This window comes from Patella vulgata, chromosome 1 (assembly GCF_932274485.2).
Source record: "Patella vulgata chromosome 1, xgPatVulg1.2, whole genome shotgun sequence".
Lineage (NCBI taxonomy): Eukaryota > Metazoa > Mollusca > Gastropoda > Patellidae > Patella > Patella vulgata.
In genome coordinates, this window is record NC_065879.2 from 83,901,302 (window position 1) to 83,926,172 (window position 24,871).

The 24,871-nt window shown below is 36.0% G+C and overlaps 1 protein-coding gene across 3 annotated transcripts in view; it reads left to right on the forward strand.

Annotated features, from left to right (window-relative positions):
* LOC126821800 (nuclear receptor coactivator 2) overlaps window positions 1-24,871 on the forward strand; it is a 124,241-nt gene that overhangs the window by 73,050 nt on the left and 26,320 nt on the right. For 2 of the 3 annotated variants that reach the window (XM_050550302.1, XM_050550317.2), the window contains 6 exons: window positions 9,553-9,640; window positions 11,505-11,588; window positions 13,373-13,492; window positions 15,680-15,809; window positions 18,178-18,284; window positions 19,326-19,473. In XM_050550302.1, the coding sequence (XP_050406259.1) occupies window positions 9,553-9,640; window positions 11,505-11,588; window positions 13,373-13,492; window positions 15,680-15,809; window positions 18,178-18,284; window positions 19,326-19,473 (677 nt within the window). Of the gene's footprint in view, window positions 1-9,552; window positions 9,641-11,504; window positions 11,589-13,372; window positions 13,493-15,679; window positions 15,810-16,176; window positions 16,216-18,177; window positions 18,285-19,325; window positions 19,474-24,871 lie in introns of those variants that run through there. The other variant, XM_050550327.2, reaches the window with a different exon arrangement.

Consider the following 24,871-nt stretch of genomic DNA (forward strand, 5'->3'; position numbering starts at 1 on the left):
CCGTCGCAGTATCACCCTTGTTGTAAGTGGTGCGGAACCGTATGTACTACTTAGGATGGCTATTAAAAAAAGAGATCTCGTGCAGACATAGGCGTGCCTGTAAAAGAACCATTGATATAAGAATAAGAAAAAAAATATGTATTCTAATGTCTTTCAAATGCACAAAACCGTAAACTGATACTCGTAGAAATATGATGCTCATTATATTATTATTATAATTATTCAACATCTTTTATTGCGCTTCATTATATCCCGTGATATTTCTAAATGCTAAAGTTATAATACACATGAATAGTGAATACGCCTTTGTGATACACATAACAAGTCAGTCAACTTGTAGTAAAGTTATTATATTTGATAGCCAAATTTAATTTATATGATATGATTGAGGATGTGAAGCGATTAAAGACCACAACAATTTGTGTTCCACGGGAATACCTTTTAGATATTAGCTTCCTATTTCTCGTGGAAAAACAATAATATAGAAACAGAAAGTATTTGTTAGCTGTTCTCAAAAGCTTTTAGTTTAGATTTTTAAGTTTTGTAACTTTTTTACAAAACATTGTTGACGTGAGAGAGAGAAATGGAGTTTAACTATTAAGTCCACTCGACACAAAATAGGTAATTTCGGGACTACCATATGGATTAATATTATTAGCAGTGGGAGGAAATCAGAGTAAACCCATGAGGTTGGAGAGACTTGCATGGCTATCTATTTCGTTCGATCCCTACATTGGCCCCGAATGTTTATCGAGATTTTCCGACGTGGTTTCCCCTTGTTAGTGGTGCAGGACAGTGCGACTGACAAGGACAGCTGTCTAGTCATTTGGATGGTACGAAAAAACCTGAGGTGCCATGTACACATTAGCATGCTCGTAAATGATCCCTTGGCAGTTGGAATTCGATATAATAGTAGGCCGTAGTCCCTCATAGCACACTGAAGGTTTATGCCCGTCTTCATTAGCCCAGTCTGAGCAGAACAGTAGGACGTTAAACTTCATTTCATTTCATTTCATTTCATGCTATTTATTTATCAATACTTCGAAAGAACTAAATATTAGATTACTTTGGCCTTTTTATACGCCCACATTTAAATGTGGTCGTATATTGTCGTCGCGGCCATCCGGCGGTCCGGCATCCGCAATTGCTTGTGGACGCTCTAGAGGCTAAAGTTAATATCCGATTGACTTTAAATTTACACACAGTGTTTAAGATCATGAGACGAAGAAGCCTATTGATTTTCAGTGATTTCCGATAATTACTGCCAGAGTTATGGCCCTTGATCACTTTGAACAATCTTGTGGACGCTCTAGAGGCCAAAGTTAATATCCGATTGACTTTAAATTTATACACAGTGTTTAAGGTTATGAGACGAAGAAGCCTATTGATTTTCAGTGATTTATGATTATTAATGCCAGAGTTATGGCCCTTCATCACTTTGAAAAATCTTGTGGACGCTCTAAAGGCCAAAGTTAATATCCGATTGACTTTAAATTTATACACAGTGTTTAATGTCATGAGACAAAGAATCAAGCTATGATTATGACTAGAGAAGCCTAGTCGAAACGTCGCTCAGTGAAAAGCAGTAATTGTATTCCATAGAATTGTGACCTGTATACTAAATATTATAGTCTTTATGTGTAAGAATGTTTAATGCTTGGCTAAAGGCATGTCCCACACCCAGTAACCCTATAAAAGATTATAACAATAGTCAAATATCGTCTGAGGTAGCTTAAACACAACCAAGCTGTTTGTTTATTCCACCTACTACAGGTTTTAACTAGGGCTAAAAGTTCATATAACTCACTTACTTAAAATAGATATTACAACAGCTCTCTTTATATTAGGAAAACCAATTTAATTTTCAGCTCTCCAGGGTCTTCGTAAATAAATAACCACTTGAATAACATTACAGTAGCTCTTTCATTTTACCTGTATTTAGGCCATATTAATTTAATTTTCTGTTCTTCATGGTCTTGGTAAATAAATAGGCTCTTGAATCACCTGAATTAATAAGATTTCATACTTATAATTTTAGCATTAAAAAATATTGAAACACACATCCAAGTAGTTTAAGTTTTTGGATTAGTGAAGTAATAAGAAGGAAAATTTTAAAAGGTGTTCCTGAAAACAGAAAATCAAATTGGTGTGGCCTTACCTGTATTTATATACCTACATGTCAGCTTTAATCTTTATTTGATGACCTCTGACCTTCAACTGTACTTGTACAATAATATGTATACAAGTAAAAGTCTTTGATTTGATAAAACCAGCCAATACACATTTAATAATCAAAATGTTTTTGAAGTAATATTTTTAAATTTTCCTAAGTTGATAAAAAATATTCTCTACTTCTACAATATTATGAGTATAAATGTAAAACTCTGTCAGTAAGCTACATGTATAAGAGGAAATTTGCTATGTCCCACCCGAACAACTAGACACTGCTTTTACAATATTATGTATACATGTAATATTCCGTCAGTAAGCTATGAGGGCAAATTGCCAGGACAACAACGCTACTGCCTAATATTATATTAAGGGTTTTTTAACGTGCATGCTAATGTGTACACAGGACTTCAGTTTTCTGTCCCATTTGAACGACTGAACACTACTTTTACAATAGTATATATACCAATAGACTATAACACATACTTATGGAAGAACAATTACTGATTTATTTGGGCGACGTTTCGAAGAGTATTCTCTCAACGTTTTCAAGCAACGTTTTCACTTGCTTGAAAACGTTGAGAGAATACTCTTCGAAACGTCGCCCAAATAAATCAGTAATTGTTCTTCCATAAGTATGTGTTATAGTCTATTGCTCTTTCCAGTTACTAAATGCCTCTAAAAGATCAGTATATATACCGTTACAAGTAAAGGTCCGTCAGTAAGCTAATGTATGAGGGAAATATTCCCGGAATTCGCTACTGCCTACTATTTTATCGAATTCCAACTGCCAAGGGTTCTTTTACGTAGACGCCAATGTTTACACAAGACCTCAGTTTTCTGTCCTATCCGAACAACTAGACACAATGTTTACAATATTATGTATACTGTTAGAAGTAAATGTCTTGTTTTGATTTGATTTACCAGTCTTAATAATTTTGTCAATAAATAGTCAGAACCTTTCTGAAATTATTATCATAAGGCCTGTCATTGAGTCAGCTGGCGTGGTTTCGAATCCCTGGTTGTACGTGACAAGGAGTAAGGTCGCCTGTCCAACCTCGTGGGTTTTCTCCGGGTCCTCTGGTTTCCTCCCACTGTTAAAGACCCCTACGCACAAGCAAATTATTGAAATAAAATTAAACAATATGTTAGTCCCGAAATGACCTAATCTGGGTCGAGTGGACATTAAACCCCATTTCTCTCTCTCTCTTTTGAAATTACAAATTTTGCTATTTTTCTTAAATTTGGACCAGGAACCTTGACCCCAAGAGCTACTTGATAAGAAAATATAATATTTATTAAACCATTTTTGTTTTTATAATAATTTTACAATAATTGTGTGATACCCGTTAACCTATTGTAACCTATGAGAGTTATTCCCTATTGGTTATTTCACCTTAAGATAAGATTTTTTCTCATGAGAGCCCTGTTTCTTCATCTGTCCATCTGTATGCTAATTCGTCCATTCAGGGGATTTGGAGGCCATCTGCTAAAACACTTCGTTATTTTTGGACTATTCATGTTTTATGAAAATTTAGTAAAATGATCAAATTGTTACAAGAGACACAGACTTGTGGATTCCCAGTAGTTGGAAAGTGAGCATTTTAAAAATTTTAAGTTATCTGAAAATGGACATTTTATTTTGGCATACTTTAATTCATTGTGAAACCTTGCATGATCTGTGTGACCAGAAACCTAATCTACTGTGAGAAATGGCCAAGATCTTTAACATGTAGTCTCATAGATTTAATTAACCTTTGACCTTTAACCCCAGGTCTATTGAAATGTGTGAAACTGTTGAAATGAGGGAACCTGATTATGGTGTCTGTAGATTAGAAGTCAGTATCAATCTATAATGAATCAGTTAGAGATAACTCTCCTGAGAAATGAACGAATGAAATAGGAGAGAGAGAGGGATGGGGTCTAATGTCCACTCAACACAAACTAGGTCATTTCGGGACTGTTCAATTTTATTTCAATGATTCGCTTGTGCATAGGGGTGTTTAGCAGTGGGAGGAAACCGTAGCACCCGGAGAAAACCCACGAGGTTGAACAGGCGACCCTACTCCCTATCACATACAACCGATCAATCAAAACCACACCAGTTGACCCAATGACAGACCTTATGATACAGCATGAACGTGCTAACCATTCGGCCATCCGAACGACTAGACAGCTTTCCTAGTCAGCCCCTCCGTCCTGCATCACTGACAAGGGAGAACCACGCCGGAAAATCTGGATGAACTTTCTCGGCCAACGCAGGGATACTTTTAATGTACCAACTGGGCTAATGTTGATGTGAATTCACACACGGAACGAATCAATGAAATGGAGTTTAACATCCTACTTTACTGCACCACCTCGGCTAATGTTGATGTGAATTCACACAAGGAATGAATCAATGAAATTGAGTTTAACATCCTACTTTACTGCACCACCTCGGCTAATGTTGAAGTGAATTCACACAAGAAATGAATGAATGAAATGGAGTTTCACATCCTACATGTACTTTACTGCACTGATTGGTCAAATGAAAATGGGATTCCCATGAGGAAACTGAAGCTATGAAAGTGTAAACATTTACGATTTGATTAGATAAGCCACTACTCTTTATCTATAGTTGTCCAATCAAGTGTAATAATGGAGTCTTGATTGCCACTGCTACCGTAGTTATGATAATAAAAAAAAGTCTTGACTGGCAATCATGCTTACAATCTGATTAAAATACCGATCTATATTTCGTTTCATTTTTCATTTTTATACGCCCACATTGAAATGTTGTCGTATATTGTTTATACTTTCGATCGTCTACACTACATGAAGATCTGACCGGTTGTACTGGAAGGTCGCATGAACGGCTTTTGACCCGAAGAAATCAGACATTGATTAATCAATCAGCGTTGACATTTCTAGTGGTTTACCCACAGTTCTGTGCATCACACGCCAAGAAGTCGCCGTAACTGACCGTTTCATTGGCTAATCCCTCACTTAAACCAGAACGCCAGTAATATAACAACTCTTCCAGATCCTAGTGTAGTAAAGACAAGTAAAACGAAATTTTGAACTATAAGTAGAAAATCCAAATCATCTGATAATCTAGAGTGACGATTATGGGCATATGAATAAATGTCTAATTGATGATTTTAGGCCAAACAAAAGATCTGCAAAAGATTGATTTAGCTGCAACATAATGTACAATTAAACACGTATTATGCAAGAGCTAAATCTGCGCATTGCCTCCGATTTTAAGTAGATTAGAACAGTTCCGCCATTTAATGATTAGATTTAAAAATGGATAATCGAGACGTTGTTTATTATCTTAACAATGGTAGCCATGTCAATCGGGGCTACACTGCTCAAAGTAATTTTGACTGAATTTTTCATTGATTCCCTTTTCATTATCCATTATAGCGAGAACAGTCAACTCTATCTAATTTTACATAATGTAAAAAGATAAATTGGGCTTAATTTAACGCTGTTCTTGAATTTCCATTTCTTCTAACAATATCCTAGCAATTACCAATGTAGGCATTTGGAGAAAAAAAAAATGTTGAAATGGTCCTATGACAATTTTGCAATTCTTCGTTTGAATTCTTTCAACCAATGATAAAAGCCTGTTCACTCCGTGTTAAACATAACATGAGCATTATAGTTGTAAAAAGCTACGTGTTATTTCAAACTCAGTTTAATATTATCATTGATGACAAGACCGAAAAAACAAGATTTTTATTTGATGTTTAATTTTAACAGGACTGTTACAACTATTACAAGCGTGGAACAAAGTTCGGTTATTGATTTCACATACTGGATCAAAAACAGAAACCTTTTAATGGCCCGAACAAAAAAATGATGACATATGAAGTTAGAGTGCTACATTTGTAGAGAGACAATTATTAATTGTTATTTCACTATTATGTTAAGACTGGATATCAGAGACATATACAAGAGATGTTGTTATTTCACTATATGTTAAGACTGGATGTCAGAGACATTTACAAGAGATGTTAATATTATTTTTACTATGATCTTTAGGCAGGATATCAGAGACATTTTTTTTAAACAACACCCCCACCTCCAGATGAGGTTTTTTTGGGGGAAGTTAAATTTAGATGGTTAAAAAAAAAAACAAATTTATACACCAAATATGTTGTTTATTATTATTCTGTGAGGCATAATAAAATAATATAATATGGAAATTATTTAAATGTCTATTAAGGAGAATGGATATTGTGAGACATTTTTTAAACAACAACCCCACCTCCAGATGAGGTTTTTTTTTTTTTTTTTTTTTTTTTGGAAGTTAAATTTAGATGGTAAAAAAAAAAAACCAATTATACACAAAATGTGTTGTTTATTATTATTCTGCGAGGCATCATAAAATATGGAAATTATTTAAATATCTATTAATTAGAATGGATATTGTGACGTCCGGATAATTAAGAATGACATCATACTTATTGAAACAACAAGAGAGAGAAAGAAATATGGGGTTTAACGTCCACTCGACACAAACTAGGTCATTTGGGGACTAACATATGGTTCAATTTTATTTTCATAATTCGCTTGGGCGTAGGGGTCTTTAGCAGTGGGAGAAAACCTTAGGACCTGGAGAAAACCCACGAAGTTGGACATGCAACCCTACTCCTTGTCACATACAACCGGGGATTCGAAACTACGCCAGTTGACTCAATTACAGACTTTATGATACAACAAGCATGTGCTAACCATTCAGCCATCCACCCATCACCCCCTGAAACAACAAGAAAACATAAAAAGAGAATGCATGAATCAGGAGAAGGTGAATTGCGATATACATTGATTCAACGATATATCTTGTGCCGTCACTTATCACAACAGTTCCAACAACACATAGATATGACTCTGTCACTTTATGGTTGGAGGGTTTGGGTGGACGGGAAGCCACGGTGGCTAAGTGGGTAAGACGCTGGCTCGCTAGTCTGGAGGTTGCGTGGTCGATCCCTGCATTGACCGAGAAAGTCCATCCTGATTTTCCAGCTTGATTTCTCCTTGTTAGTGGTGCAGGACGGAGGGCCTGACAGATGGGAGAAAAACTGAGGTTCCGTGTATATACTGGCATACACGTAAAAGATCCCATGGCAGTTGGAATTCAATATAAGAGTAGGCCATAGTGCTGCTGCCCGGCAAAATTTCCCTCATAGCACATTGTATGGTGTATGCCCGTCTTCATTATCCCAGTTGGAGCAGAACAGTAGGATCTTAAACCTCATTTCATTCCATTTCGTTTGTGGGGGCTGAAAGGTTTAAATCATGATGTCTGTCTTTTACACATGTGACATGGTTTTGATTCCCAGCTTGTGAATGAGGAGGAGTAGTCACCTGGGGGTTTTCTCTGCGTCCTCGAATAAAGACCCATAGGTACAAACAAGTTATTGACATAAAGGTAGACCCATGGTAGTCCCAAATGACTTAGTTTGTGTCAAATGTACAATTTTAAACCCCTCTCTCTCTCTCTCTCTCTCTCTCTTGCTCTCTTGCTCTCTCTCTCTCTCTCAAAATCTTAAGGTGGTAATTTGAAACCCGGATTTTAAAAATTTTATTACTTAGATACTATTTTAAATTTTGTTAACATCTTAGTCAAATTTCCAGCCCTCATGTTGTTGATGAGTATCTAATAACTTAATAAACTTAAATGACATTCAGAAGTAGAGGTATAACTTTCATAACAACACGACTTTATTGTTTGTACTATACCTTACTTAAAGGGGCTAAACCTCTAACTCAATATTTATATACATTTAACATATCAGGCCTGGAAATAGTCCTGATATTTTCAACTTATTGCCGGACATTTATTAATAATATCCAATCTGATTAAAACACAGATCCTATTTCGTTTCATTTTTATAGTTCAAAATTTCGTTTTACTTGTCTTTACTACACTAGGATCTGGAAGAGTTGTTATCATTGACATGTTCTGAATGGTGTGAGGGATTAGGCAATGAAACGGTCTGTATGGCGAGCTTTAGGCGTATTTTGCACAGTATTGTGGGTAATCCTCTAGTAACATCTATGCTGATTGGTTAAAATTGAACCAGGTGTTAGACCCAAAATGACCTAGTTTGTAATGAGTAGATGTTAAATCCCATTTCTCTATGTCTACTATTAGTCCAGTTGGTTTATTTTATAGTTAACCAGGAAATGGGGTCCGGTCATGTTGATGGACAATATTAACTAGAATGCTCTCTCTCTCTCTCTCTCTCTCAGTTTATTTCATGCAACATTTCAGTATTCTTACTTGTGGGTTGTCTGTGGGAATTGAAAGACAGCCAGCCTCTTTTCACAAACTTGCCCATTGTTCAAGTCTGTTAGAAGTTGTGTAGTTGACTGTTGTTAGGTTTAATCCTAGCTTTAAGAAGGACTTCAGTTGCCTTTTATACAAGGCTTCAGGTTCCTTTAACTCATGTTTAAAACTTGGCTCATGCAGAACATACCGTGTGTAACAACATTGTTTACTTCAACAATCCCACGAAAAAAATACGAACCTCAAAATAAACCAAAATATTTAACGTCAAGAGATCACACGCTTGTCTTGTCTTTGCAACAAATGTCACTATTTATTTTATATTCCCAGAGAGAGAGAGAAATGGGGTTTAACATCCACTCGACCCAGACTAGGTCATTTCGGGACTAACATATGGTTCAATTTTATTTCAATAATTTGCTTGCGCTAAGGGGTCTTTAGCAGTGGGAGGAAACTGTAGGACCCGGAAAAAAGAACCCATATGATTGGACAGACGACCCTACTCCTTGTCAGGTACAACCGGGGAATCGAAACCCCGCCAGTTGACTCAATGACAGGCTTCATGATACAACGTGCACATGCTAACCATTCGGACATCCAACCCCCCCTTATATTCCCAGAGGAGAAATCCTTCACATATTATAGATAATAAAATGACTGTATTTCCTTGTTCATACAATGAGAGTTTAATAAAGATAAATTAGTTCAGATTTTAATAAAGAGTTGGCCATTCTTGATTTCTTGATGTAACACTAACCGTTCAAAAAAAGATGATGAAAAAAGAAAAATTGAAAATTTCAGTCAAATTACTTTATTCCGAACGAAATTATCACTTTTGGAAGTTTGGACTAAAACATTGTGCAATCTTAAACGGTAAGTTGACAAGGTCTGTACCACCTCTGTGACCCTAGTAATAAATTTGATGTGAGATATATTGTTTCTGATGTACTGTGATATATTGTTATTGATGTGTGGTATACCTATATTGATGTATGGTATATTGTTATTGATGTGGGGTGTATTGTTACTGATGTATGGTGTATTGTTATTGATGTATGATATATTGTTATTGATGTTTGTGATATATTATATAATTTCAGGATGATCTAGTTGGAAAGAGTATATATAATATAATACATGTTGGTGATCATGCCCAGTTCAGTAATAATTTATTACCCATGTCATTGGGTAAGTATATGAAATTCTCATCTAGTTGTTATTGTCCATTACTAAATCAATTGATGCTGTAAATATTAATAAACAAAAAACCTTGAGCCATGGTTTCTTAGTGACTAAGACATTGGCTTGCTAACCTGTGGGTCACATGTTCGATTCCGGTGTTGGTCGAGAAAGTTCATCCAGATTTTCCGACATGGTTTGTCTGTGGTGCAGGATGGGAGGACCTGACAAGGGACAATGAATAGTTGACCTCATGGGATGAAAAACTGAGGTCATAACCTATGAAGTTGCTGTGTGATGCGCACAAAAGTCTACCTTATCTGATAGATGTGACATGTACAGATTTTAAGTTTCATTAAAATCGGATAAAATTTGTGACCTACATTGTCCATAAACAAATGTGAATGGATGTTGTTAAGACATCCGAACATAATACATATAAATACGGGTGTGTAAAAATCATCTCTATCGGTCCAGTGGTTAAACTTCCCTGAAAGAAAAATCAAAATTGGCAGCCATCTTGGAAATTGATGGCCATTTTGAAAATTCAAGTGGCAAACAGGATTTTATTGCTTGTATCCAGATTTAAAATTTTTATATACGCCCACATTGAAATGTAATGTGGTTGTATATTGTCTTAAAGATGGGTTCCCAGAAAAGTATTTATCGGGTGGTTATTTCCAATAAAAGTATGGCAATTTTGGTATATATGGAAAGTAGAGATATCGAATCTTACTAGAAAAATACTGGATTCCCCGAAAAACACTCATGGAGCGTATACAGGACAAAAATGTATGGGTTCCCCTAATCAACAGCCCAACGATTAAGAATTTGTGCACGCGTGATGTCAAAGGTCACACGCGAACATTGAGCGCTTGATGTAGAAGTTGATAAACGCTATGAAGAGTTAGACGTACAACACTTTCTGATATAAAAATGACGGAAAAAGACGCTGGTAGTGGATAATCCGAGAATTTAATTAGGATTTGATATTTGTAATAAATAGTAAGCGATTAAAGACAACATCGTCTTATGTATGCAATGAATTCTCCTCTGACTTCCAAGACGTGACATAAACATGACCTGGTTTGATCGAATTTTAATAGCAGGGCATTCCTTCGCAATTACAATGTTTGAGAAGGATTTGAAGCATAATTATGACAAATTAATTAGTTTGAATATGTTTTTAGTCCATATATACCATTAAATCGCCCAGTTTGTACGCGGGAACCCATTATTTAATTATATGATTGACTTCAAATTTATACACAATGTCTATTATCCTTGATCACTTTGATAAATCTTAGGGATGCTCTCAAGACCAATTTTATCATCTGTTTGACTTTAAATTTATTCGGGCCATGATTTTCAATTTTTCAGATAAATAGAACAGCTAAATTCATGATATTACATGTTTTGTATACTAAATGGTGTTGTTGGATGGCTGAATGGTTAGCGCCACGGCATTATATCATATAATCTGTCATTCCCCAGTTGTATGTGACAAGGCGTAGGGTCGCCTGTCCAACCTCGTGGTTTTCTCCGGGGCCTCCAGTTTCCTCCCACTCCTAATTACCCCTACGCACAAGCGAATTATTGAAATAAAATTGAACCATGTGTTAGTCCCGAAATGCCATAGTTTGTATCGAGTGGACCTTAAACCCCCCCTCTCTCTCTCTCTCTCTCTCTCTCTCTCTCAAAGTGATATTATCTTTATATTTGATTTGTAAATGTAATTTGTCTTTCAGGTGATGATTTAAGGTTGAGTGATTTTATCACTGGATTTCGATTCCACTTTCACCTATTAGATTGGGTTCACATCATATCTTTGTATTTAATTTCTAAATGTAATAAAGAATATTTTGTCTTTCAGGTAATAATTTAAGATTTTCCAATGAAAATTCAGTTAATAATAAAGCCAAGAATTTTAACTGTAGAATGCTTATAAAACCCCCAAGTAAGTAGAAATAAGTTTTATTTTAGATTATTTTGATAGATTGTTTTTAGCTAAACACAGCATTCAGTAGTAGCCCTATTTCAATTTTGAACTCCGCCTATAGTTTTACCATGTTGGTATTAGTCCTGCAAGCCTAGAGGGGTACTCGATTGAACATTCCAGAACTGAAGTCTCTAAATCCCAAGTGAGGGGGATTACAGGCTACAACACATGCGCCGACCTTATAAGAAAATATCTCGACCAACCATGACAGCTGAAGCACATTCTTTGTATTAATTACGTCACGATTCTACTCATACCACCTGTCGGTCGGGACTGGCAGAACTGTGACGGGACTGAATTCCGTGCCACTTGATTGCAATAATGTCATTTCCGGACAATCGAGCATCCCCATGGTGTGATGCTGGCTCAATAACCAGGATTTCTATGTCGGCTGGGAAAATTCCTCAAGACTTTCCGGCCTGATGCAAGACAGAGGGGCTGTACGAAAAACTGCACAAAACATTCTCAGACTTAAAAATACATTATGGGAGATTAGATAGATAAAGAACAGGCAGTTCTCACTATAATAGTTAAAAACTAGATACTGTAAAGGGAATTTGCTGAAAATTTCAGTCAAATTGATCCACTATGAACCAAGATTTTAGCGATTGAATTTTCGGCCTAGCCTTGATCATCATTAATAAAGTCGGTAGGATAAAAAAAATAAGTCTCGATTATCCATTTCATGATTTAATTATAAATGGAAGTCGAACAGCAAATCGGAACCTAATCCAATCGAGAGTTGATTATGGTCTGGATAAGTTAATAAATGTCTAATTAATAATTTAGATAACATTTCAGACCTATAGAAAGACCTGTAATAGACAGATTTAGCTCTTGCATAATGTATGTTTAAGTTAAGAATTTACTCAAAATTGTTCACCTTATTTTAACTGAAATATAGCCCTTTATAAAACTTTTGTTGTTTTAATGTATCAAATACATCAAGAAGAAACTTATGTGCAAAGTTTTGTGTTTCTGGATCAAAGATATTTCTCATAAACAGTGATAGAAATTTGAGTAAATTCTTAACTTAAGTCTGAGAATGCCTTGTGAACTCACGGCCCAATCTGGTTAAATCACATATCCTATTTCGTTTCCTTTTTATAGTTCAAAATTTCGTTTTACTTGTCTTTACTACACTATGATCTGGAAGTGTTGTTATCATTGACGTGTTCTGGTTGGTGTGAGGGATTAGCCAATGAAACGGTCTGTTACAGCGAGCTTTAGACGTGTTTTGCAGAGAACTGTGGGTAATCCACTAGTGACATCAATGCTGATTGGTTAATCAAATGTCTCATGTCATAGGGTCAAAAGCTGCTTGTATGACCTCTGACGCGACCTATTGCTACAACCGGTCAGATCTTCATGTAGTGTAGTCCATCGATAGTATAAAAATACGGAACGAAATATAGATCTGTATTTTAATCAGATTGCTCCGAGCCTGAAGTCTCATAAATGTATATACTACTGGCAGAATGTTAGGGATCTCCTGGCAGTTGGAAATTTATCCAAGGAAGAGTAGGCTGTAGCACCTCATCTCTCTCTCTCTCTCTCTCTCTCTCTATCTCTATATATATATATATATATATATATAATTGAAATTAAAGATGGCAAAATAAAACCTCATTTTTATGCAAATGTTTTAACCGCGATAGCGGCTCTTCAGGCATTTATTAAACAATAATTCAATTAACAATAGTCTATGACGTCTATATATTGTGTATATATTTTTTTTGTAGGTGATGAAGATAACGATATTGAATTAAAATCCTACGTGTGGCAATATGAAAGCATGCAGATTACAGCCGTATTACAACCATATTTAGGTGAAAAATTCTCGGAATCATATGGTGAATCAGGTAATATACATAAGTTTTTATACACCAAGCACCTGTCCGTGCTTATTCCTGACAAAGGGGGGTTCATTGGTCAAATAATTTATTGTGTGCCCTTTCGATCTTAAAATTTGTCACCATATTTAGGTGAAAAATTCGCAGAATCATATGGTGAATCAGCTAATATTTACAACTTATTATACACGAAGCACCTGTCCAAGCCTATACCTGGCAAAGGAGGTTCATTAGTTGAATAAGGGGGTGGGGGGTGGATGGCCAAATGATTAGCACGAAGCACCTGTCCAAGCTTATACCTGGCAAAGGGGGTTCATTAGTCGAATAGGGGTGGGGGGTGGATGGCCGAATGGTTAGCACATGCGCGCTATATCATAAGTCTGTCATTGAATCAATTGGCGTGGTTTTGATTGCCCAGTTGTACATGACTAGGAGTAGGGTCGCCTGTTTAACCCTGTGGGTTTTCTTTGGGTCCTCTTGTTTACTCCAACTGCTAACCCCTACGCGCAAGCAAATTATTGAAATAAAAAAAATGAACCATGTGTTAATCCCCAAATGACCTAGTTTGTGTCAAGTGGACGTTAAACCCAATTTCTCTCTCTTTCTCATTGGTCAAATTATTTAGTGTGTGCCCTTTAGATCTTAAATCTGTCACCATATCTCAGAATCATATGGTGAATCAGCTAATATACACAACTTATTATACACCAAGCACCGGTCCAAGCTTATACCTGACATCGAAACAAATTCTTATGTTTTCTGATAATTACTTCATGGGTTATCACTCGTAATCAGATTTTCCTGTGTTGTAAATGTTCTCATTACTGACAAAAGAAAAAATATGCGACAACACTTATTGACTGCTCGGACGACGTAGTTGCTGTGGACGTAGGTTTCATTGCCTGGCAACCTATCTTTATACACCAAGCACCTGTCCATGCTTATACCTGACAAAGGGGGGTTCATTGGTTGAATAATTTAGCGTGCGTCCTTAGATCTTAGGATCTATCTTTGGAGAAAGTTATGTGGATTTTGATTCGGAGCTTGTACATAACAAGGGTTAGGATCCTTTGGCCAATCTCGCAGGTTTTCTTCTGGGTCCTCTGGTTTCCTCCTACTGTCCCTCCTACTGCTAAACCCCAAAATGCGCAAACGAATTATTGAAATAAAATTTAAAAATATATTTGTCCCAAAATGATCTAGTTTGTTTGTGTCTCAGTTCTAGAATATATTATAAAGAAAATGTGATTCCATAAAAATGACCACACAGATTTTATTTAATATTAACTGAAATCTCTTTGATCACAAACTAATCATAAAAACGTAGTTAAACTCAATAATAATAACTTATTAGATTTATCTCACAAAAATCTAGTCCAGCTGCGGCAGCTGTGCTCTGGTGCATTTACAAAGATATATATATTGTACCGATACGATAAAAACATAAAATTAATATAAATCATGAAATATATTAAATTAAAAGAAAAAAATAAATCAAATGTAAATTAAATAGAAATAATAAACTTAAAGTAGCCGAGTCTCAAACTCAATATCATCCAAAGACTTCGACATTGAAAACACCAATTATTATTCAATTTAAATTAACATTGATGTTGTGATCTTACCGGGAAAAGATGGGCTTCTGATATCCAATATTTAAGACAAAATAAACAATTTTCCAGTGGTACACGAATTTCAGCGCCATTTGTAACAAGGGACTCGAAGAATGAGACTAGAATTGGAGTGGTTTAGATTGCCCACTTGTATGTGATAAGGAGTAGGGTCATCTGTCCATCTTATGGCAAATGGTTGTATTATCAATAACTGCATGTATGGGAGTCATTCCTGGTTTCATAAATGGTAATAAACCCCCTATGACTTTGTAAAGGACTGCGAATTTCAATATTAAGGGGAGGGAGAAAAAATCTCCCCTCGGTCGAAATTCAGGTGTGCAACAGAGACTCAAGAGAGATGGCATCCCTTTATAAAACAATGACTGCTTTTAATGTTATTTATTATCATAGCAACGTTAGTAATGACGATTGAGGCAAGCCTAAAATTGAATCGCTAATATCTCACTTCAGAGTGAAGCAATTCACAAAAATTTCAAGCATATTCTCTTTTTATTATGTATTTTTTTAACTATTATAGCGAGAACTCCAGCTGTTTAATGTTATAATTATTTTGTATTTTCAGAAAATCAGACGTGTTTAGTTTGCATCTCACGTCTACTGCCTTTAACTGAGAAGGCCAACATGATGATAGGTATCGAACAATTTACTACAAAACAAGATCTTAGTGGAAAAATACTTGCTTATGACTCTAGGTAAGATATTTCTAATCCATTTGAGAATCAACCGTTGATGTCTTTATTTGGATTTTGCTTTCTGAATTGGTGGGTTGGATAGCCAAATGGTTATCACGTGCGCGCTGTATCACATGGTTTGTCATTGAGTCAACTGGCGTAGATTCGAATCCCCGGTTGTACGTGACAAGGAGTAGAGTCGCCTGTCCAACCTCGTGGGTTTTCTCCGGTTTCCTCCCACTGCTAAAGACTACGTGCAAGCGAATTATTGAAATAAAATTAAACCATATGTTAGTCCCGAAATGACCTAGTTTTTGTCGTGGATGTTAAACCCCATTTCTCTCTCTCTCTCTCTTGCTTTCTGAATTAAATAATTGCTTACTACAAAACAAGATCTTAGTGGAAAAATACTTGCTTATGACTCTAGGTAAAACATTTTTAATCCAATTGAGAATCAACCATTGATGTTTTGATTTTGCTTTCTGAATTAAGTATTTGCTTATGACTCTAGGTCACGGGTGTCAAACTCATTTCGATTCAAGGGTCACATGGACTAAAATTTTACATCAAGTGGGCCGGGGATATAAACAAAAATATCAAGATAAAGCCAAATGTCCTTGAACTTTACTGAATTCTAAAAACAAAGCCAAACATCCATGACATGGGTAATTTCTTAGACTGGTTTCCAAATTGCCAAGATATAGTATTGAACACAACATTCTCTTGTATTACATACAACTTAGATATCCATGACATATAGAACAGAAATCAGAGTTTTACTGAAACCGGAAAACAATAATAAATGATTTCCCCTGCTAGTTTCTAAGAATTATCAACACATCAGTTTGTTAAAATTTGTTCCACAGGGCACATTTAAACTCTTGGTGGGCCGCATGTTTGACACCCCTGGTCTAAACTAACTACACATCAATTTTAGTTGAAGTCTAATACAATCTGATTAAAACACAGATCTTTTTTCGTTTCATTTTTATAGTTCAAAATTTCGTTTTATTTGTGTTTACTACACTAGGATCTGGAAGAGTTGTTATTTTACCGGCGTTTTGGCTGAAGTGAGGGATAAGCCAATGAAACGGTCTGTTACGGCGATTTCTTGGCGTGCCATGCATATAACTGGTGGTAAATCACCAGAAACGTCAACGCTGATTGATTAATCAATGTCTGGCGTGATAGGGTCAAAAGCCGCTCGTATGAGTCCTAACACAATCTACCAGTACACCTTGTCAGATCTTCATGTAGTGTAGGCCATCTAAAGTATAAAAAAACGAAACGAAATATAGATCTGGGCCCTGTTTCTCAAAATCTTAACTAAAGATAAAATCCAAATTTTAATAGATACTTCAATTTTGATTGGCTAAGCACTAAAATCAATCTAATATTATCCAATCAAATTACTAAAATTTGGATTTTATGTTAGTTAAAATTTCGTGAAACAGGCGCCTGTATTTTAATCAGATTGAATTTAATAGGAAGTACGGGAGAATCGCACGACGCATAAACAAATAAATAAACATTTTTAATCGAATTAAATCAACCGTAGATATTTTGATTTTATTGCAAGTCTTTATTTAGGCTTCAGATGTTATTGAAATTATTAATTAGAACTTTATTTACACGACAAGCTCAAAATCAACTCTGTAGACCCACGGATGGCTTGGATACAGTTTGGATTTAAACAGTCGTCCATTTAAAATTAAATCAATAAAAGGCGGACCAAGCTAACGTTAACTGTTAGTCACTGATGTCACTACCAGAGACTGGTGATGAAAGGCCTGCCAAGCGAGGCTACCATAACCATTGAGCATGTTACTTGATAATCGAGAATATGTGGGTGGCGTTATCGTCAGTCAATCAAACGATCACCAATTCTCATAGACGGTGCAGACAAAATTGATGCCTATTTCTAGTGCAAACTTCCAACAGTGACAATTCCGTTTAGAACAAATTGACGTAATTTGACTGAAATTTTCAACATTTTCTTTTTTTGATCATTTATTTTTGAATTATTATAGCAAGATTGGCCAACTCTTTATAAAACTCTTAACTAATGTATCTTTATAGATACATTATGTAAGATTTAGATAAAGAGCTGACCATTCTTGCTATAATAGCTCAAAAATAGATAATGTAAAATGAAAATATTAAAAATTTCAGTCAAATTACTTCATTCTGAGCCAAGTTTTCAGTTTATGTAGTTTTGACAAGATGTGTGCATTGTGGTAACCAGGGCACTGGTTTATTTGAAACTTAGTCTGGAAACTTAGTCTCACTTTCCCATTTTTATCTTTAAATATTTAAATATTAAATAATCTGAGTATGAATTTAAAATGGATGTTTGTAATCAGTGATATATTTCTTGTTATTTTCACAGAAGCCTGGCTAATAATCATCGTATTGCACTAGAGTTTGTTGGACAACCAATTCAAGAATTTTGTCATGCCAATGATATTCAACAGTTAAATAAACATTTTCAAGAAGGTATCTTTTTTTCTATTTCTTGGAAGGGGGGGGGGCGCTGAATGGTTAATGTGTGCGCGTCGCATCATAAGGTCTGTCATTGAGTCAAGTGACGTAGTTTTGATTCCCTGCTTGTAAGTGACAAGGAGTAGGGTCGTCTGTCCGGTTTCCTCCCACTAATAAACCCCCCTATGTGCAAGCGAATTATTGAAATAAAATTGACCTGGTTTGTGTCAAGTGGAACATTAAACCCATCCATCTCTCTCTCTCTCTCTCTCTCTCTCTCTCTCTCTTTTTCTCTCTTATGTTATGCAGTTTGGTATGAGAGGAAATTGGCTTGGACAGCAGCTTTTTGCCTACTCTTCGAATTAAAACTGTCATGTCACTTTTTTGTCCCATCTCAACAAGTAGATGATTATCCTTGCTAGATCTTCTACTCTGCACCACTGACTGTAGACACGAATATCCTGAGGAACTTTCTCCACTAAAACACTGAACCTTTAGTTTATTGAGATTATGTCTTACTCACTGAGTCGGTGGGGATGGGGTTGCCTGTCCAACCTTGTGGGTTTTCTCTAGGTACTCTGCTTCCCTCCCACTGCTAAAGTCCCCCTACGCACAAACATAAAATTGAACCATAAGTTAGCCATAGTTTGTGTCGAGTGGATGTTAAACCCCATTTTTTTCTCTCTCCTTCTGTTGTTGGCATTTAGTAATTGACAGTTGGGGAGTTGGGTGATCAAATGTTTTAGCACATGTGCCTCAGATCATAAGATCTGTCATAGAGTCAACTGGCGTGGTTTTGATTCCCTGGTTGTACGTGACGAGGAGTAGGGTCGCCTGACCAACCTCGTGAGTTCTCTCTAGGTCCTCCGGTTTCCTCCCACTGCTAAAGACCCCTACAGGCGAGTGTTAGTCTTAAAATGACCTAGTTTTGTGTTGAGTGGACATTAATCCTCCCCCTCTCTCTCTCTCTCTCTCTCTCTCTCACTGAGTCCCCGATTTCAGATGATAATGAAATAAGTTAACACTAATTGAAATAAAACAAAATTTCTTTTTCAGTGCGAAAGAATGGCAGTAACACAAGTAGTGTGTATCGGTTTAAATTATTAGAAGGAAAATATGTTTTTGTTCAGACTAAGAGTAAACTGTTCAGTAATCCAATCTCTAATGAAGCTGAATTTGTAATGTCAACACATTCCATTATTAGGTATGTATTATCAAATATCTTAATTTGTAATGTCAACACATTCCATCGTTAGGTATGTATTATCAAGCGTGGTTTTGATTCTCCGGTTGTACGTGACAAGGAGTAGGGTCGCCTGTCCAACCTTTTGGGTTTCTCCAGGTCTTCTGGTTTTCTCCCACTGCTAAAAACCCCTACGCTCAAGTGAATTATGGAAATAAAATTGAACCATATGTTAGTCCCGAAATGACCCAGGTTGTGTCGAGTGGACGTTAAATCCCATTTCTTTTTCTCTCTATGTATTATCAAATATCTCAATTTGTAATGCCAGTGAAAATTCCATTATTAGGTATTTATCATCAAATATATTGATTTGTAATGTCAGTGCATTTGTATTGCCAAATAGTTCAATTTGTAATTTCAGCACATTATATTGTTAGGTATCATTGTCATTCATTGTATTTTATAAGGGGCTTTAAGTAATTGAACTGGAGTATACGGGTCACAGTTCTATGGAAATTGGAATACAATTACTGCTTATTACTGAGCGACATTTCGACTAGGCTTCTCTAGTCATTATCATTGATGTATACTGTTAAAGAGCACATAAAAGGACCAAACAAAGTTTTATGTACCTAAAGCTTAGGGTTTACTATATACACTTACAAGAATTTCATGTTTATGTGTGTCAGAAGCTCTAAAATAAATTGATGGCGTGCATGTAAAAGATCCCTTTGCAGTTGGAATTCAATATAAGAGTAGGCCTTAGCGCCGCTGTCCTGGCAAAATTTCTCTCACAGCACACATAGCACAGTCGAATGTTAAACCCCATTTCATTTCATTTTTTCCATCTTCAATAGACCTGTTGGTACAGGATGTTAAACTCCAGTTCCATTCATTTTGGCGACCTTCATTGCACGGATTTTCGTACTATAGTTCAACCGTTAGTCATGACCAGCCATACCATACGATAGAGCATGGTCGGGATAGTTCAGACTGTAGTCGCAACCATAGTCTACATCCGAAAATTGTCCTGGTCTACATGTCAACATATTTAGCACAGCCATACTGTACGATAGAGCACTTGTGCCATTTGCTAATTATTGATTTGTGTTTCCATGGCAAAGTTGTTAATTATTTTTTAACAGATTTTTATATCGCACATTTTCTGTGTAAGTATCTTGTCACCACTCCTTTATTATCTAAACTAAGGTTGGTAGACCAAATAAGGTAATTTTTCCTCCTCTGGTCTTGTGAAATAAAGAGGTTTATTCCATATTTGGGATGGAAATTAACGTCAAGGCTATCTAAGACGTGCAGAAATTAGGGGGTTATAAAACAGGGTGTAGAGCAAGATTGATTAGAGCTCACCCAGATATACCAAGCAGCTATTATTATTGAGAACGAGGTACCTTCAAAGCCATTACAGCGTAACAATAAAGTTGTAAAACCATTTATTCTGTAGTGTTATTACGATCACGAAGAAAACAAACATAACAAGGAAAGAAGTCTGATAGTACTACACTGCTACACCCTATCTAAACATACTTGGATTGTTTAGCCTTGTTGCCCCTGTCTTCAAAACATAGTACACAATTGTTTGACTATTACGAAAGAGAGATCAAAAATTCAGAGTGACTTAGTAAAATGTTTATTCATTGGTTTAATGTTTAGTTTTACTGACAGTCTTAAGAGAGAGAGAGAGAGAGAAATATGAGGTTTAACGTACACTCGACACAACCTAGGTCATTTCGGGACTAACATAGGGTTCAATTTCATTTCAATAATTCGCTTGTGCGTGTGGGTATTTAACAGTGGGAGGAAACCAGAGGACCCGGAGAAAACCCACGAGGTTGGACAGGCGACCCTACTCCTTGTCACGTACAACTGGGGGTTCGAAACCATGCGAGTTGACTCAATGACAGACCTTATGATACACTACATGAAGTTTTGACAAGTTGTACTCGAAGGTCGTGTCAGGGTTGTTTAGAGCGGCTTTTGACCCTTTGACGTCAGACATTGATTAATCAATCAGCATTGACGTCTCTTGTGGTTTACCCACGCCAAGAAGTCGCCGTAAGAGACCGTTTCATTGTCTTATCCCTCACTTCAACCAAAACGCTGGTAATATAACAACTATTTCAGATCTTAGTGTAGTAGAGTCAAATAAAATGAAATTGAACTATAAAAAACGAAAGAAAATAGGATCTGTGTTTTAATCTGATTGTGACAATCGAGACTTTCTTTGTTATCTTGAAAACGGTAGCAATGACAATTGAGACAAAAAATTTTAACTTTAAAAAACGAAAAAAAATAGGATCGGTGTTTTAATCTGATTGTGACAATCGAGACTTTCTTTGTTATCTTGAAAACGGTAGCAATGATTATTGAGACAAAAAAATTTAACTTTAAAAAACGAAAAAAAATAGGATCAGTGTTTTAATCAGATTGACGTCATTCTTTGTTTTAACTCGCACGTAATATGTATCGTATCTAAGGGTGTGACGTTTAGTCGGAGTCGGTTAGGTTTTACCTACAAACCGGTTCAAGTTTCGGGAAATCGATAGTCTAAAAAATACAGCATGATATAAAACCAGTCGCCCGAATATTATAACATGTTTTTTTTAAAAAGATACATGTATTAACGATTGACAATTATGGGGGCGAATAAGCAATAAGCTACATCATTGATAAATGGTCGACAATAATAATAACGAGACAGTATATACTATATAAATATTCCGTAATCGGTCGTGGATATTCTCGCGATTACAAGCGAGTGTGTTTTTGCATACCTAATGAAGTTATTTTAAGAATACGTTATTTGATTGGTCGGTCGCTAAGGTCAATGGTTGAAGTGCCCAATCAGAAACAAGCAATCCTCCAGGTTAGGTCAATAGGCATGCGCACTGAGCTGATGCCCAGATACACTTTCTCGTCGGTTTATCACTAATATTATTGATCAATACGTCATTGTTTGAAGTTTTTTATATGTTGTATTTATTACTTTTATTAAAAAGGTTAAACAGGAGATTTGAACAAACTACATAGTACAAACAAAACCAAATTTTTTAATGTACTGGACACATAAAACATAGAACTGTATGTATGTCGCCATTACAGTTTTAAGCTCCGTATTTAAAGGCCAGTATATTAGCGTGTATTGTAGACTATGGAAGACTAATATTTTTCAGTTAGTTTTCATTACCGACTAAACCGAATCGGTTCGGTTTTTTTAGCCGCCGACTAACCGGTTCAAGTTTTGCTTAGTCGTCACACCCTTAATCGTATCGTGACCATATCATCCTACGGAGAGGGGTTTTACATAGGCTAAGCCTGTTTCCCAATCCCATTCAGACATCCTGAGTAAAAATATTGTTTATAATTTAAAAAAAAAAAAAAACCCTCCTACACATACGTATTAAGCCTGTCAAGCTTATAGGTGAATCCAACGCTAGACAGGTGGTTGTATATCACACTATATGGACAGTTTCAGGTTATATATAAGAGGTGTGACAAATATACAGTCGATATTATCAGGAAAACAGAAATTTTAATATCGTTATAATAAATGTTGTGTGACAGTGAGAGAACAGAAATTTTAATATTTTTATAATAAACGTTGTGAGAGTGCGAGAACAGAAATTTTAATATCTTTATAATAAATGTTGTGACAGTGCAAGAACAGAAATTTTAATATCTTTTTAATAAATGTTGTGACAGTGCGAGAACAGAAATTTTAATATCTTTTTGATAAATGTTGTGACAGTGCGAGAACAGAAATTTTAATATCTTTTTAATAAATGTTGTGACAGTGCGAAAACAGAAATTTTAATATCTTTTTAATAAATGTTGTGACAGTGCGAGAACAGAAATTTTATTATCTTTATAATAAATGCTGTGACAGTGAGAGAACAATTATGTTTTGTGTCCTCATGAAAATCAGATAAAGGGATGTTGCCATTTTGTCCAGTGAGTAGTGACACAGCTGGTAGACTTGTCATACCAGTAACAAGATAATCTAAAGGGATATTTCCAGTTTTTCCAGTGAGTAGTGACACAGCTGATAGACTAGGCTTACCAGCAACTAGTAGACTAGTAGTACCAGTAACTAAAAAATCTATTTACTACTGCATGTGGTAATAATTGCACCAATCCAGCCCAGTATTTTGTTTTCACATGTGGACAATATTGATTGATCGCCATGTATTTTTTTTTTTAATATCAAAATATTGCAGTTATTTTGCTTTTCATATTGAAACAATCTGATTAAAACACAGATTCTATTTCGTTTCGTTTTTATAGTTCAAAATTTCGTTTTACTTGACTTTACTACACTAGGATCTGTTACGGCGAGTTCTTGGCCTTTTGATGCACGGAACTGTGGGTAAACCACCAGAAACGTCAACGCTGATTGATTAATCAATGACTGACATTATAGGGTCAAAAGCCACTTGTTTGACCCCTAACGTGAACTCCCACTGTAACGTGTCAGATCTTCATGTAGTGTAGGCAGGCCATCGAAAGTAATAAAAAAAAAATAAACGAAATATAGATCTGTATTTTAATCAGATTGTTATTTGAAAGAAGCTAGCATCTTCGATTAGCTTTATCTGACCCGAGTTCGCAAAGCATTCTCAGACTTAAGTTAAGAATTTACTCAACTTTTAATCACTGTTTATGAGAAATATCTTTGATCCAGAAACACACAGTTTCTTATTGATGTATGGGGATCACGTGGCTAAGTGGGTAAGACGCTGGCTCGCTAGCCTGGAGGTCGGGTGTTCGATCCCTGCATTGGCCGAGAAAGTTCCTTCAGATTTTCAGGCGTGGTTTTCCCTTGTCAGTGATGCAGGATGGAGGGCCTGACAAGGACAGCTGTCTAGTCGTTTGGATGGGACAAAAAACCGAGGTCCCGTGTATACATTGGAATGACGTAAAAGATCCCTTGGCAGTTGGAATTCGATATAAGAGTAGGCGATAGTGCCGCTGCCCGGTCAAAATTTCCCCCATAGCACACTGTATGGCGTATGCCTGTCTTCATTAGCCAGTATAGGAGCAGAACAGTAGGACTTTAAACCCCATTTCATTTCTTATTGATGTATCTGATACATTAAAACAATAAAAAGTTTTATAAAGGGCTGTAATTTTAGTAAAATAAGGCAAACAATTTTGGGTCAATTCTTATCTCAAGTCTGAGAATGCTTTGTGAACTCAGGGCCTGATGTGGTATTTTTTTGATCGATGATGACCCGAACTCTATACAGCTTGAATGTTTAGAACACACAATCAGTTTGATTGCTCAATGCCTATCAAAAAGCGAAATGAACAAGGGCTGAATGTTGGTGTATTCAATAAATTTGGTGTTTCCATAGAACCAAATAGTGTAGGATGTTTTCCTTTTTGCTTTGCCACAGTTTGT